At 38.6% G+C, this 14023-nt stretch overlaps 2 protein-coding genes across 4 annotated transcripts in view; one reads left to right on the top strand and one right to left on the bottom strand.

Moving 5' to 3' along the window:
• The window catches only part of ZZZ3 (zinc finger ZZ-type containing 3), a 64420-nt gene extending 60324 nt beyond the window's left edge, over window positions 1-4096 (top strand). For all 3 annotated transcript variants that reach the window (XM_069788997.1, XM_069788995.1, XM_069788996.1), the window contains exons 12-13: window positions 124-224; window positions 590-4096. In XM_069788997.1, the coding sequence (XP_069645098.1) occupies window positions 124-224; window positions 590-734 (246 nt within the window). In that variant the 3' untranslated portion in view covers window positions 735-4096. The remainder of the gene's footprint in view (window positions 1-123; window positions 225-589) is intronic.
• Window positions 4097-4106: 10 nt separating this feature from the next.
• Window positions 4107-14023, bottom strand: part of AK5 (adenylate kinase 5) — a 99373-nt gene continuing 89456 nt past the window's right edge. Inside the window, exon 14 of the mRNA XM_069789000.1 lies at window positions 4107-5490. Within this exon, the coding sequence (XP_069645101.1) occupies window positions 5380-5490 (111 nt within the window). The 3' untranslated portion in view covers window positions 4107-5379. The remainder of the gene's footprint in view (window positions 5491-14023) is intronic.

The raw sequence follows: 14023 nt of genomic DNA, 5'->3' as shown, positions 1-14023 counted from the left end.
AGCTGTGTGGGCTAGCAGTAATCGACCTAAATACCTATATTTTTATGTGGTGTATTGCTGTATACTGTTAACATAAGTGGTTACAGTTGCTGTTTTATCAATGCTCTTCCATCTGCTTCTCAGTGTGATAACTGCGGAATTGAACCTATCCAGGGTGTTCGGTGGCACTGCCAAGACTGCCCTCAAGAAATGTCCTTGGATTTCTGTGATTCTTGTTCTGACTGGTAAGCAGCATACACTTCTACTTGTTACTTGTAATTTGCTTGAATCTCTCTATTTGGCTTAATTGCTGTGTATGTTGGAAATCTTTGCTTCAGCATAGGACACATACCCTGTGTTGGGTAAAGTGGAAGATACTTTAGCATGTATTTGTGGGAGATATATTTTGTAAGTGTGTTCTGGATGTATAAAATTTTTTTTCTCAATACAGTGGACAGATAGGTTTGGCACTGTTAAATAGTGGGGGTAATTGTACTTTATTAATAAATTATTATCAAATTTGGTATGAATCTATTAATATGATCGCTGTTTCTGAAAGTTAAAGAAAATATTTGACTTTTAAACTGTTATCTTTTTCTTTCCCTTGCAGTCTGCATGAAACAGAGATTCATAAGGAAGATCATCAGTTAGAACCTATTTACAGAGCAGAGACATTTTTAGACAGAGACTACTGCATGTCCCAGGGCACCAGTTACAATTATCTTGACCCAAACTACTTTCCAGCAAATAGATGACATGGGAAGCAGATCTACCATCTTGGGCTTACTATCCTCTTTGAAAAATAACAATGGCACCATTGTTAATTCTGTGCACATTTTGGAAAGACTCTGCTTTCCCTGAAATGTCGCTCACAGCATGACAGCTTCCTGGGTGTACTTGTCAAACTACAGCTTTGAGCTGTCATGGTTCTAGATCACTGAACAGCAGCTGAACATTCCTAGTGTGCAGAAGGTTTCACTGGGAGACTTTTCTTTCACCACATTAGTCATTTTTAGGTGGTGAATCTAAACACAAAAGAAAAACATACAAAAGGGTGAGCCAGAAATGAGAGCACACATTAAAGGTAGAGTAAATTCCAAAGGCTTTGAAGAACTTGGTTATAATGAGATCCAGAGGAGATGAAGTATTTATATAAAAACAGTTTAGTAGCTTGCAGTTTTGTTGTGAAATAGTTTTCAGCACAGTAACTGACTTCTTTAGGCAAGGTTTTAACCAATGACAGTGTTTGCTTCTAGGATGTACTCTAAAAAATACTCACTGTCTCAGCAATGGTTGGTTACAGGCCTTTATTAAATCTGAGCTGCTTAATCACATTGAATTCAATTTTTTTAATTTTTTTAATTTTTTTTTTTTTTTTTTTAAAACCACAATGAACTCTATTTACCAACAGTGAAGCACTACAGGGAGCAACTGTGGCATTGCTTCCTTAACCAGCTCATGGTGTGTGAATGTTATAAAATTGTCACTCAGATATATTTTTTAAATGTAATGTTATATAAGATGATCATGTGATGTGTACAAAATATGGTGAAAAGTGCCAGTGGTAGTAACTGTGTAAAGTCTCTAATACTCAACATTAACTCCTTTAAAATAAAATACACAGCCTTCTGCCTCTGTATTTGGAGTTGTTAGTGCAACTCATCAAAGAAAACTGCCTAATATAAATCATATATATGGTAATAATTTTTCCTCTTTTGTAGTCTGCACAAGATCCATGAAAGATTGTATTTTTATTACTATTTAAACAGTGATTAAATTTAGCCTGAGCAGTGAGCAAGGGTTCACATGCATTCTTTTATACTGCTGGATTTTGTTGTGCATCATTTAAAACATTTTGTATGTTTCTTCTTATCTGTGTATACAGTATGTTCTTAAATAATGTTCAATTGTCAGGAGAACTGTGAGAAATAAACTATGTGGATACAGTCTGTTTATATATAGAATGCTTGCTGTGACTTCCTTTCTGTGTAGTTCTGGCTTTTTAATCAAGATGGAAAACATTAAAAGGACATTTTAATACGTCATACAAATACTCACTATGCAGACCTGCAAGATGCCCAGCGCCTTCCTCTGCTGTTTGTTTCAATGGGAACTGATGGTGCTCTGCACCTACTAAAATCTGCTTTGCCTTTTGCAGGATTAGCATTTTAGTTTTCTCATATCTTACAGACTGTTCTTTTTCAGATCGCAGAAAATTCAGATTTTAGTAGCCTTGGTACACTGTATACCATTGTCTGAGAAGCTTTGTAATTATTGTGACATATTTTAGTTAATATATTTTCTATTGAAATGTACAGCTTGTGATTCAGAAACACTTGATTATTTTATAACTGTAATAGACTTCCAGTTGCTTTGATACTTGAATACTCAGAGTAATTAGCGAGAAAAGAAACTAATTTGACTTAAAAAGATGGCAATAAGAAGGGTAATTGGCTGGCTGCACCTAATAACTAAGGTATAAACTGATCAGTATTAGTTTTGCAATAACTTTAGGTGTAGTTATTTTTTGCTTCAGAAGGAAAAAATTTTTAAGCATTTAATCTATTTGGAAGGTAATACAGTACAGTTACTAAAACACTGAGCAAGTATCATATGTAAACATATCTCACGTATCTAGTGTACTTAAATAAATTCAATGAACCTTAAAAAAATACAACACAAATTCACATTATGTATTTTAGTTTTTAATTGGAAAAGATGCTGCTCTGAAAGGCTCTCTAATACCATAAAAATATGCTTTCCACATCATTCATGCTGTTTATAGGAAGCTAGAGTTGGTGAAGGTCTATCTATTATCAGGGAGAAAATCTGTGGTCATATTTGTTTTCTGTTGATATCCTGAAAAAAATTATTTGAAGAAAATAACGAAAGTACATTAGTGAAAATATTCAGTCATCAATTTAGGATAGCTTGGGAAGAACAAAAAGCCATGGTATATTTTGATAGGACGAGAGGAAATGGCCTCAAGGTGCGGCAAGGGAGATTTAGGTTGGATATTAGGAAAAATTTCTTTACTGAGAGGGTTGTCAGACGTTGGAATAGGCTGCCCAGGGAAGTGGTTGAGTCACCATCCCTGGAGGTATTCAAAAAGTGCATAGACAAGGCACTTCAGGACATGGTTTAGTGGGCATGGTTGATGGTTGGACTCGATCTTGAAGGTCTTTCCCAACCTAAATGATTCTATGATTCTATTCTGTGATTTGAATGAGATTGGAAGCAGAAGGATAATTTCAAGTCTGAATCACCCAAGAAAGAAGTGTCTTGGCTAAGTCCTCTTTTTATTGAATATGTATAAATATTTATATTTCCATATGCATGCATATACAGCTATTTCTCTTGCATACATTATGAACGTATGCAAATAGATATCTAATGCACATACACCCAATCAAGCATGGGAATTTTTTTGTTTTGTTCCATAGAAAGACCAGAAGAAGCAGAAAGAAAAATTAAACTGAAACTGTATGTTAAATAATTTTTGTAATTTGATTTAAAGAAAAAAAAAAGAGCAGATGATTGTTGCCTTTGTTCCCATCCCGCACAAGTATGATACTCCACACTTTTTAACTTATATTGTAATTAGAAGTAATAAAAAATACTCCAGAAAACCTACCCAGATGATTTGCAACTTCATGGTAACTCCAGAATATTTTACTTTTTTTTGGAAAAATACTACACCAGACAGCGGCTAGTGCTTCAAGGCTCGGTTTAGAAAAACCTGCCTTTTCAAGCTGATGCATTCTGAAAATCTCTTGCTTAAAGCTGTTGTACTGCAGACGTTACTGGTCACTTAATGGCACTTGTCTGGAGCTGGAGAAGCGCTTCCTAGAGCATCAGAGGTAAAATGTAGGCTATAAAAGGACCCAGGAGAGAAGGAACATCCAGGATATGAAGGATAAGAACATACCTAAAACAGTCCCTTAAAAATAATTGAATTAGCATTTACGGGGCAAATGCCAAGGAAGAAAAAGAGAACAGAAGAATCTGCCCTGAAGGGAAAAAGGACATATTCTGTAAGCATGCTGATTTGAGCTATATTTTCAAGTCATGTACTGTGCTTTAAAAAGGATTAAACCCACATATACTGTAACAGAAATCATTACTCCTCATTTTTGTACATGTTTTATTTGTGTTATGTCTTGATTACAAGAAGGGTAACTTTAAAAATACAAATTTGCCGCATAAAGTACAACTTGACAGTAAGAGCAATCATGCAACCCACTTCAGCTGTGAATTCATCCAGTAGTTCCAGTAAGAGGATGCAATTACTTTACAGGCATGTCAAACAAGCTTTTATTTAGCTATCAGAATACCAAAGAAACTCCACAATATTTTGGTTAACCTAACAGAAATACAATATGTTTTTTACAGACTTTTTTGCAGCTATTATGGATAAATGGCTTACTAAAGATGCAAGCAATATGAATCAAATAATCCCTGACATTTTCCTTCCCCCCCGCCCCCCGCCAAAGTTTTGGTAATGCCAGTACAAGACACCAGATGATGACCTGAATTTTACATTTGAAATACTTCCCAAGTATGATTTAAAGACATCTTCATACGTTCTGGCTCATAGTCGAACATTATATGTAGACTTTAATATAGTAAAACTTCTGTTAATATGGATAATTGCTGGGTAGCACGTTTAACTATACAATACAATCATTTTTTTCACTTCAGCTCACAAAACTGGGAAGTCATCATGTATAAGGTCCTACAATTCCCAGCAGAAGACAAGGCTGTCTCAGTGGTGTCTGCTCCATGATAATGGATTGACAGACTTCCACAATATTCAACTGTATCTTCACCTTCAATTAATTTTTCTTCTTGTTGTAATACTGTTCTGGGGATGTGTGAAAAGTTTATTTAAACTTTTGGCCTGACTAATTCCAGCTGTCTTGCAGCTGCGTGTAACTGAGAACAGATTTTAGTCACTAAAGCCCAAGAACAAGCTAAGTGACATCACAAAAATTAATACTGTTAATTAGAAGAAAATAATAACCAATAGGAAACTTGTATGCAGTAATCTTAATATGCTAAATGGTGAATGATGGTTGAAGAGCTCACTGCTGGCCAGGCACTGTCTGATTTCCAGTCAAATAAATGTATGAGATCATGAAATACAAACCAGAGCTGCTTTTCACCATGCTGCTTTTAACCCATGAAGAGCAAACAACCAATAAAACAATATACAGTTCTTAGTGTAGAGTTAGCATACAGACGACTTTCTATTGAGTGTATTGTCAGAACAAAGATTTCATCTAAAATAACATACCACATGCACAAAGTCCAGATACCTCTCAGGAAAGCAGTATTGCTTTGAACAGCATTTTAATCACAACTGTCAAGTGCACGTGAGGTGAGGCTCTGTATACACTGTTACTGCGTTTCTGTTGAAAATGAAAATGCTGCCTCTTCCTTTTTCAGAAAAGAGTCAATTGTCTTGCAGATTTCCAGAAAAACATCCTCCTGTGTTCCTTCTGCATCAACCTGTGAAGCAGACAAAAACCATTAGTTTTGATTAAGTTACAAAAAATGATCTCAGAATCTAAACATTGGCACAAAAATACGGTCCAATATAAAATAAAAGTTGTTCTGTTTCATGTTATAAGCATTCTGATGTAGAGGAGGAGATTCCATAAACCAAACTATTCACTGTGTTTCCACAGATTTATGTGAGAAGGTTCTGTAGGCTCCATCATCTGGAGCAAAGTACATTAATCAAATGAAGGAGCTTAAGCTCTTTCTCCTAAGTACTTATGTTTTAAAGTAAAATTACACCTTTGATATACAGAACAGTTTCCAAAGATTTTTAGAAACTATTTTAACACTTAATACCCTCCAAAAGAGTAACTTCGATATCATACCGTTAATGAGATGAATAGTACTGACTTGTTAATTTGTTTCTTGTCATCTGAAGTGTCAGAGTATGTAATGCTGTGACTGACCTAAAAGCTTTCAAATAGCAGTAACTTCGCAAGGTTGTGTGTTTCTGTGCATTTGTATTTGCAAGCTTGTTGAATTGGTTCTGGTTTTATGATGACCTTTGGGCAACGCGTGTTTTATAGCGGCACTGGTTTTGTTGTACAAGAACTCACTTTCATTGAAGAAATTTTTTTCTTTAACACCCCGAAGGTTGTTTTGGCCAGAGATTGTCCAGGCTGTTCCAGTTATTTTTCATGACTGGACTTCAATAAAAACAAGACCAATTTATTCTCCTATGCTGAGGAAGAGAGAGCTGCATTTAAGCAAAGAGGAACGATGTTTGTAGCCAGTAACACTTCTGTGTGTTCCCTTGGAAATGTAATGTAGCACTGAGCTTTTCTGAGCGATGAGTTTCATGTCCATCCCATGCAGTGAGTGTCATGCAGGTCGTTACTCAAAGAAGGGGAGCTGTCTTTTCCCTTCACAGTAGTGACAGAAGAAGCTTTCGTGCTAGCTGTGTACACCACGCAGATTGCATATGCTGATTATTCAGCTCCTCTCAAATGCCTGGTGAAAGCCTTGATTCTCTACTCAGAAGTGAGCTTCGTCTCTGCTTCTCCATGCTCAGTCTCATGCATGTGTGCCATGGAGTTTGCACACGTTTAAATGGACCCATGACAGCTTTGCTAAAGCCTGTTTTTCTGAGCTATTGCTGCATTTTCATCTCCAAGTTGCTGACGAGGATGCCAGACAATTGTAATGTTTGAAGGGGACATTCCTGACCATCATACTTTCTGCCACCTCTTTGTTCTGCAGGAGAATAAAAGGAGTTTGAAACTCCAAAACATGTATTTTTGAAATAGGCCATGAAATTCTTCTCAGATGCGGTGTTGACTTGCAGCCAGCTCCTGTACAATCTGACTGCACTCAATGTACGTTTAAGTCGCTCAGTGCTAAGTCCTGCGTGGGTGTCAGCAGCTGCTCTTCGCAGAGATCCAGCAGGGATTGCATGCACGCTCCGTAGCTTGGTTTCGCTCTTGGTGGCATCCGCAGATGCTGAGAAGTTTGGTCCCTTGTTGAATCCTGTCGGAAGTGCTGGCACATCCAGCCAGTCTACCTCCACACACAGCAGTGCCAGCACTGGAAATGACCGGCCTGGCCAACCTTTAAGGAGCCATGCCTGACTGGGTCCAGTCCCCTTGGACTCACTGCAAGGGTATCTTACAGTCTGAGTTGAACTACCCTCTCCTCTCCCCTCGCAAGCTTTCAGAAGCACGGTTCTCTTGCTTCCCTTGCTCTCTATCATGTCGGTGTTTGCTGACATTGCTGCTTTATGTAATGCTGAAGTACGGACATGCTGGAAGAGTTTGTGAAGCAGCAGGTGGTGCCTTAGAAAGGTCAGTTCTCAAACAAGGCCTGCATGTCTTTCAGAAGCTTTCTATGCCACAGAAACAAAGGGGTTAGGAGGGGGTTACTTTCTCGTAGCAAAGAGAAAAGGGGAACAGTGAACCATTCTGGACCAGATGCCTACCTTCTCCACTTGCAATAAAACTAGCAATTCCAATCTCAGCTGCTATAAAGCAGCTTGTTTCGTCTGCCTCAACTGCCGAGACACCTATTTTCATATGGCTATCCCACAGGAAATACACTTCACAAAGGGTGAAGGCCACAGCCATTTCAAAGCTCTCTTGCCTTAATATGTATTTTTATTATCTTTTTATTCCATAAATACATCTGCACAGGCTAACTGATCTAATCTAATCAGCACAGCTGATTGCCATTGGCCTTCCGGTGACCTCTTCTAGAACTGGGACTGACACTCATGTCTAGATCTAGGCAGTTGTGATGAAGAAATTGCCGCCCTTTATGACTAGCTGGAACGCTGACTTCCTAACACTCACAGTAAAATATGGATGAGCATGACTAATGACAGCCCCAGTGCTTCCCATTCTGGCCTGCTAAATAACAAACGTCCAATTCATAAAACCAACCTAAAGTTGTGGCACAAAACTAACTTAATGTGACAATAATTCACAGCTAGTACTACAGAAATTCAGTGACACTCTGCAGCTCCAGGAAAGAAAACTTTGTATTTCTCTTTCTCAGTTTATAATAAAGCTTATAAATTAGGACTGTTTTCAAGGTTATTCAAGGCTACTGGCTTCTCATAAAAGCAAGATCCAGATACAGTTTTCCATGATGCTTCCAGTTTTGAAATGCTACTATGGCTTTAGGTAACTTCAAATACAGAGAAATTTAATGAGCTCATATGAAAAATTACTAGAGTAATCATCTCCATAGTACAATATTGCTCCTTTTGGCATTAAATTCAGCCAATTAAATTTTCTGTCATCAAATCTCCATTTGTTGTAGGTTTGGGGATTTAGAACCCTAAATGCATACTGCCACTGAGAAAAAACCAACTGTCTGTAGAATGGATGGGTGAGGACCACTGTTTTCAGAAAGACAGACTGAGACTCTGGAATAAACTCACTAGTTAGAAGCTTCTTACTGAAGGTCAGTCAAGTTCAGCTGTGTTGTCACTAACATTTATTTCTTTGTCATTAAAAAGAGTGTTAAAAACCTCTCTGAGGCAGTGCAGTACCTGGTTCTCAGAGCAATGGATCAAGCTGTCTGGAGATCCAGTGGAAACATGCTGCCCCGATACCTATTTGCATTTGGCATGAATTTACCGCTGTGTTTTATCTATAATCCCCTGCTAGTGTTTCTGATGTATCTTTCTAGACTGGTGTCTCATCTAATGCGTCACAAGCCACCAATGGGAGTGACATAGAAACACTTGTTCCTTTGTTCCCCACCTACTTACCTACCAGGGTTAATGATTCTCTGACAACCTTTCAAAAGATGGAAATAAATTACATACCTGCTATCACTATTACCATTTATTATCCCTTCCCTAAAGGGAAAAGTACACATTTGCCCCTCCCCAGAGACACTTCTAACAAAGGATCAGCATGAGAAGGCTCAGGAGTGGAAGATCTTGAGAGGGTGGATGGTCACTTGTTGTCTCATAATGGTTATGAAAAATGTTTGTGGTAAGAATCTAATAACTACTGCTTACCCAGCATGTGACTTCAACTGATTTTAGAAAGAAACGGTAGAACAACACTGTGAAAAAAGAAGAAAGAAAAAGAAAAAAAAAAAAAGAAAAATGCATTTTGGTTGAACTTTGTAGTCTCAGCTTCCATAGCATGTGATCTGAAATAGTGAAGGTGTTTGGACATCCTTGAAAATCCTCTGCTCTGGACTGCCTACCTTATTATATTCATGCCCCTTTTCCTCAGATGACTTTGAACAGGGAAGCTGCATTTAAGACACCTACTAGGTGTCTTACGTTACCTAGGTAGGATCAGTTTTGTCTTGCTTGACTACCAATGCATTGCTCTTCTCTATTACTTATTACCCTCCTACATACTGTCACTTGAAAAAAGCTTTAAAAGATGAGTCAGATATTAAAAACAATCAGGTTTTTTTTCTCCCTTTCTTCTTCATTGACAGAGGGTCATATATTCAAAGGTATTTACATGTAGCCACATTAAGACACAAGTAGGTGCCTACTGAAATTTCAGATGCACTTTTCCGTCCATCTGCCTTGGAAATCACTGAGAAATAAATTTAAAACCAAAAGTATCTACCTGCTTACTACAGCTACCATAATGCATTTTGTTTCATTTCATTCATCTGAAACATCTGATTCCCACAGAATCAGGCAGCTTGCAACTGTTGTCTTTGTGAGTAGTGCTTGCAATCCTTGCATTTCCAGTATGAGGTCTTTGTTAAAAAGCACCTGTTTGCTGTCCTTAGCAGCAGGTGGGTGTTCTGTAAACAACTATGAAAGAAATTATGGAATATTAAACTATATCCCCAAAACATGATTTTTAAAAACTAATTGGAAAATTTCTAACTTATTGTTACAACTACTTTACCTTCCAGAACACAATTTAGAAACTTAATGCTTTAGCAGAAAAGTAAGCAGAGGACACTAATTCTTTGCCCTTCATTCTTCAGTCAGTTTATCTTCCCTTGTAAATACATCCCCATGAGTTACATCACAGTTCTTCATCTCTGCTGGGTGGCTGGAAGGATCACTATTATTTATTCCTGTCAGGTTCACAGATGTTTCATCTGCACCCAAAGTCTCCACCCTTTGTGCATGCCTCACACTTCCACTGCTGAGCAGAAACACTAACAGGTAATCTTGGTCAAAGGGAAATTTCAGACAGAGTCCTGATCTTTGGCAGCTTCATCGGGTCACTGTTCTTGTTCAGAGGTCAGGGGAATGGAAAAATGTTCCATTTCCAAATATCGTAATAGTTATTTATGAATGCATCAATACACAATTGTGGTGGTTTGACCCTGGCTGGATGCCCGGTGCCCACCCAAGCTGCTCTATCACTCCCCTCCTCAACTGGACAGGGGAGAGAAAATATAAGAAAAGGCTCATGGGTTGAGATAAGGACAGTTTAATAAAGCAAAAGCAAAGTTCACACGTGAAAGCAAAGGAAAACAAAAGATTGTATTCTCTACTTCCCTTCACCAGGCGATGTCTGGCCACTTCCTGGGAAGCAGGGCTTCAGTACTCATAGCGGTTGCTCCAGAAGACAAATGTAAATAACAAAAGTCGTCCCCCCCCCCATTTACTTAGCTTTTATTGCTAAGCTGACGTCATATGGTATGGAATATCTGTTTGGTCAGTTTGGGTCAGCTGTCCTGGCTATGTTCCCTCCCAAGATCTTGCCCACCCACAGCCTACTGGTGGGGGGGAATGTTGGAGAGAGAGCCTTGATGCTGTGCAAGCACTGCTCAGCAGTAGCCAAAACACTGCTGTGTTACCAACACCTTTCTAGCTACCAATACAGAGCACAGCACTGTGAGGGCTGCTATGGGGAGAATTAACTCCGTCTCAGCCAGACCCAATATTCTAGGTTTACAGAAGGTCATAAAATTTTCATTGATTAAAACGGGAATGCTGTTACCACAATATACCCTTGTCTCTTCTGTGCAAGTAAAGTGAAGTGAGACTTTCTAATGACTGCAGAGGAAGCTAGGTCAGACTTGAGTTTTTCTGCCTCTACTGTGTTTATTGGGCTCCTTCCCTCCACGTGTAACACCCATTCCAACGCAGAGAATAAGGAAGCTAATTTGATAATGTAGTCTCAAGCACACCTTGATATGGCGTGACAGATCAGTTCCTCCTCCACTGAGTGCTCATTTAACATCTAATTCCCACACCAGACTTTTTACTGGCCTTATGGCCAGGACTGAATTTTACATTTGCACATTTAATCTGCCTGTTTCAGGACTGAAAACTTTTAGGCTGGATAGGACAAGTTAAATACTGTCCTGGCTTCAGCTGGAAAAAAGTTAATCTTCTTCCTAGTACCTGGTATAGTGCTGTGTTTTGGATTTAGGATGAGAATAACGTTGATAACGCACTGATGTTTTAGTTGTTGCTAAGCAGTGTTTATACTAAGTCAAGGATTTCTCAGCTTCTCATACTGCCCTGCCAGTGGAGGCTGGAAGTGCACAAGAAGTTGGGAGGGGACACAGCCAGGACAGCTGACCCAAATGAGCCAAAGTGGTATTCCATACCATATGACATCATGCCCAGTATATAAACCGGAGAAGTTCGCCGGGGGACACTGCGGCTCAGGGATTGGCTGGTTATCGGTCAGCGGGTGGTGAGCAATTATATTGTGCATCACCTGTTTTTTATATTCTATTATTATTATTATTATTATTATTATTAATATCCCTTCCTTTTCTGTCCTATTAAACTGTCTTTATCTCAACCCACAAGTTTTCACTTTTTTTGTTTTATTCTTCCCCCATCCCACTGTAGGGGGGGAGTGAGTGAGTGGCTGTGTGGTGCTTAGTTACCAGCTGGGGTTAAACCTTGACAAACATGTACCACCATTGCCATGTGCTGTTCCCACTCTGTGGAAAACCTTGCCCAGTCCTAAATACACTTAAAATGGAGAAATCAAATAATACCGATATGCCAACCCTAATTTCTTGTTAAACAGGTCTATTTAACAATTCTGATTTTCTTTTCTGTGGCAAAGCAGGGACTGGGTGCTACAGTTAAGCCCTACAAGACAAGATCACTTACACAATTAAACACTATTTCATCTACAATTATTAGAGGTGCTTAGTCATACATTGAGGTAAGCTGGCTAGAAAAGGTTAATGCTGAATCTTCATGGCAGTTAGGTCAGATTTAGACTCTACTATTCCTCTTAAAATCTCAAAATCCACTCCTCTGAATTCTTAAGAAAGCACATGGCTGGAATCCCAAGGGACATAAAGCTCACATGGGCTTTCCACTGAACAGCTGCTTCTGGTGAAAAAAACAAGCCTGGGCAGGAATAACTTTGCAGAAGGCAGCAACTAAAGATTCTTTTAGACCCTTCTTCTCTTTCCCTCTTAAATAGCTTCTCTTCAGATGCTTTGGCCATCGCTTATCCTGGGATCACAGACTGATCTGGATCTGCATACAGCACCTTCAGGTAAGACATCACTTCCCTGAAGCTATTGGATCCCACCAGCTTTGCCTGAGAAAGAGTGCACAAGCCTCTGGTCTGTAGTTACATGAAGATCCATGCATTATTTAAAAAAAAACCATGAATGTAGATGAGATAATTTCTTTTAAGGGGTCTTTAAATCAACACTTCTAAATTAACTTCGGTGGCTTTGCTTGAAACAGATTAGGAAACATATACACAGTTCTTTCAGTGAGCAGAATTATAGAGGCAGCATCATCTTAATGGCTGCATTGCAACCAGCGCTGGTCAATGTTGCAGAGTAATAAAAACCACTTAGGAATGAATGAATTCCCAAAGCTGAAAACATGTGGTGTTATAATTAAAATCAGGAAGAAAAATATTAAACATGTTAGACTGCCTCTAGGTAAAGTTTCAGTCTTCTGTGTATGTATAACAAATAACAAAAAACAAGGACTATTTTAGCCTAGCCCGCACAAAAAAAAAATTGCAGTCAGAAGTATTACTGAGGCAGTTTTTCTGCTTTCCACCTGAATTCCCTTTCTTCATTCAGAGAACATCAGAGTGGCTGCTAATGTCAATGCTTAGCAGTCTGTAAAATATGTTGCTATAAATAAGAAACTAACCCCGTGTCCTGGGCATTACAAACTTCCCCTTCACTCTCTGCTTTCTTCAACACATGTAGCTTAAACATATCCACCACTAAGTTTAAAAACTGTAAACCTAAATGTCTGTTCTTTCTTAATTTCCCACATAGCTAACGGTTACACATTTTATCTAGTTCTCTTTGTTTCAAAACAGCTGTTGACCAAGACTTAACTGTCTTTTCTTTGTCTTTATTCTTTAAATTGTTGAGACAAATAACGTATAGGGTTGTAAGATGTGCATTTACACAATAATAATACAGGTTGGAAAGAATGTCAGTGGGTCATCTAGTCCAACCTCCTGCCCAAAGCATGACTGGGCGCTGGAAGGATGCCACTATGCTAGGCTCTATGTTTGAGTTGAGTCATTGACCAAGTCAGACTGTATGATTAAACTCTTTTGAGTTCACTTATCCAGGAAAATTGCCCAGAAAAATTTCCTAAACAAGCATTGCTTCCAGAAAAATTACTTTGTTTCACAGTATTTAATGTATTTCAAAAACTGAATTTTTTATTTTTTTTTATCCGAGCACTGTCCACTGCAGAACTGATAGGGAATATTTGGATCAGAATAGCTATTGCAGTCAATTGGCCTGTGCAAAAAAGTGCTCAGACCTACTTTTCCACTTTCACTGTAGGTGCAAAGTAAACTTTAAAATAGATACCCACAACTGTTCAACAACACTTGGTTAAAAAAATCCCTTCTCTCACCCATGAACAATAAAACATTAACATGCCTCTTGTATGAAAACTACATTTGCTTCTGCTTCTTGCTGTACAGGCACCAGGGCTGCAGGCTTGTATCCCAGGCTGGCTGAGGGTGACAAGGATAGCCTTGGGAGGATTAATTTTAAAAGCCTACCTCTGCTGAGTATTTCAGCAGTGTTCTCTAAATGCTGATAAATAACTGAACATCATAAGGGTTGGGGG

Source organism: Haliaeetus albicilla, chromosome 8, assembly GCF_947461875.1.
Source record: "Haliaeetus albicilla chromosome 8, bHalAlb1.1, whole genome shotgun sequence".
Classification (NCBI taxonomy): Eukaryota; Metazoa; Chordata; class Aves; order Accipitriformes; family Accipitridae; genus Haliaeetus; species Haliaeetus albicilla.
The sequence above is the reverse complement of the archived record's forward strand: the minus strand, read 5'-3'. Positions and strand labels throughout refer to the sequence as shown.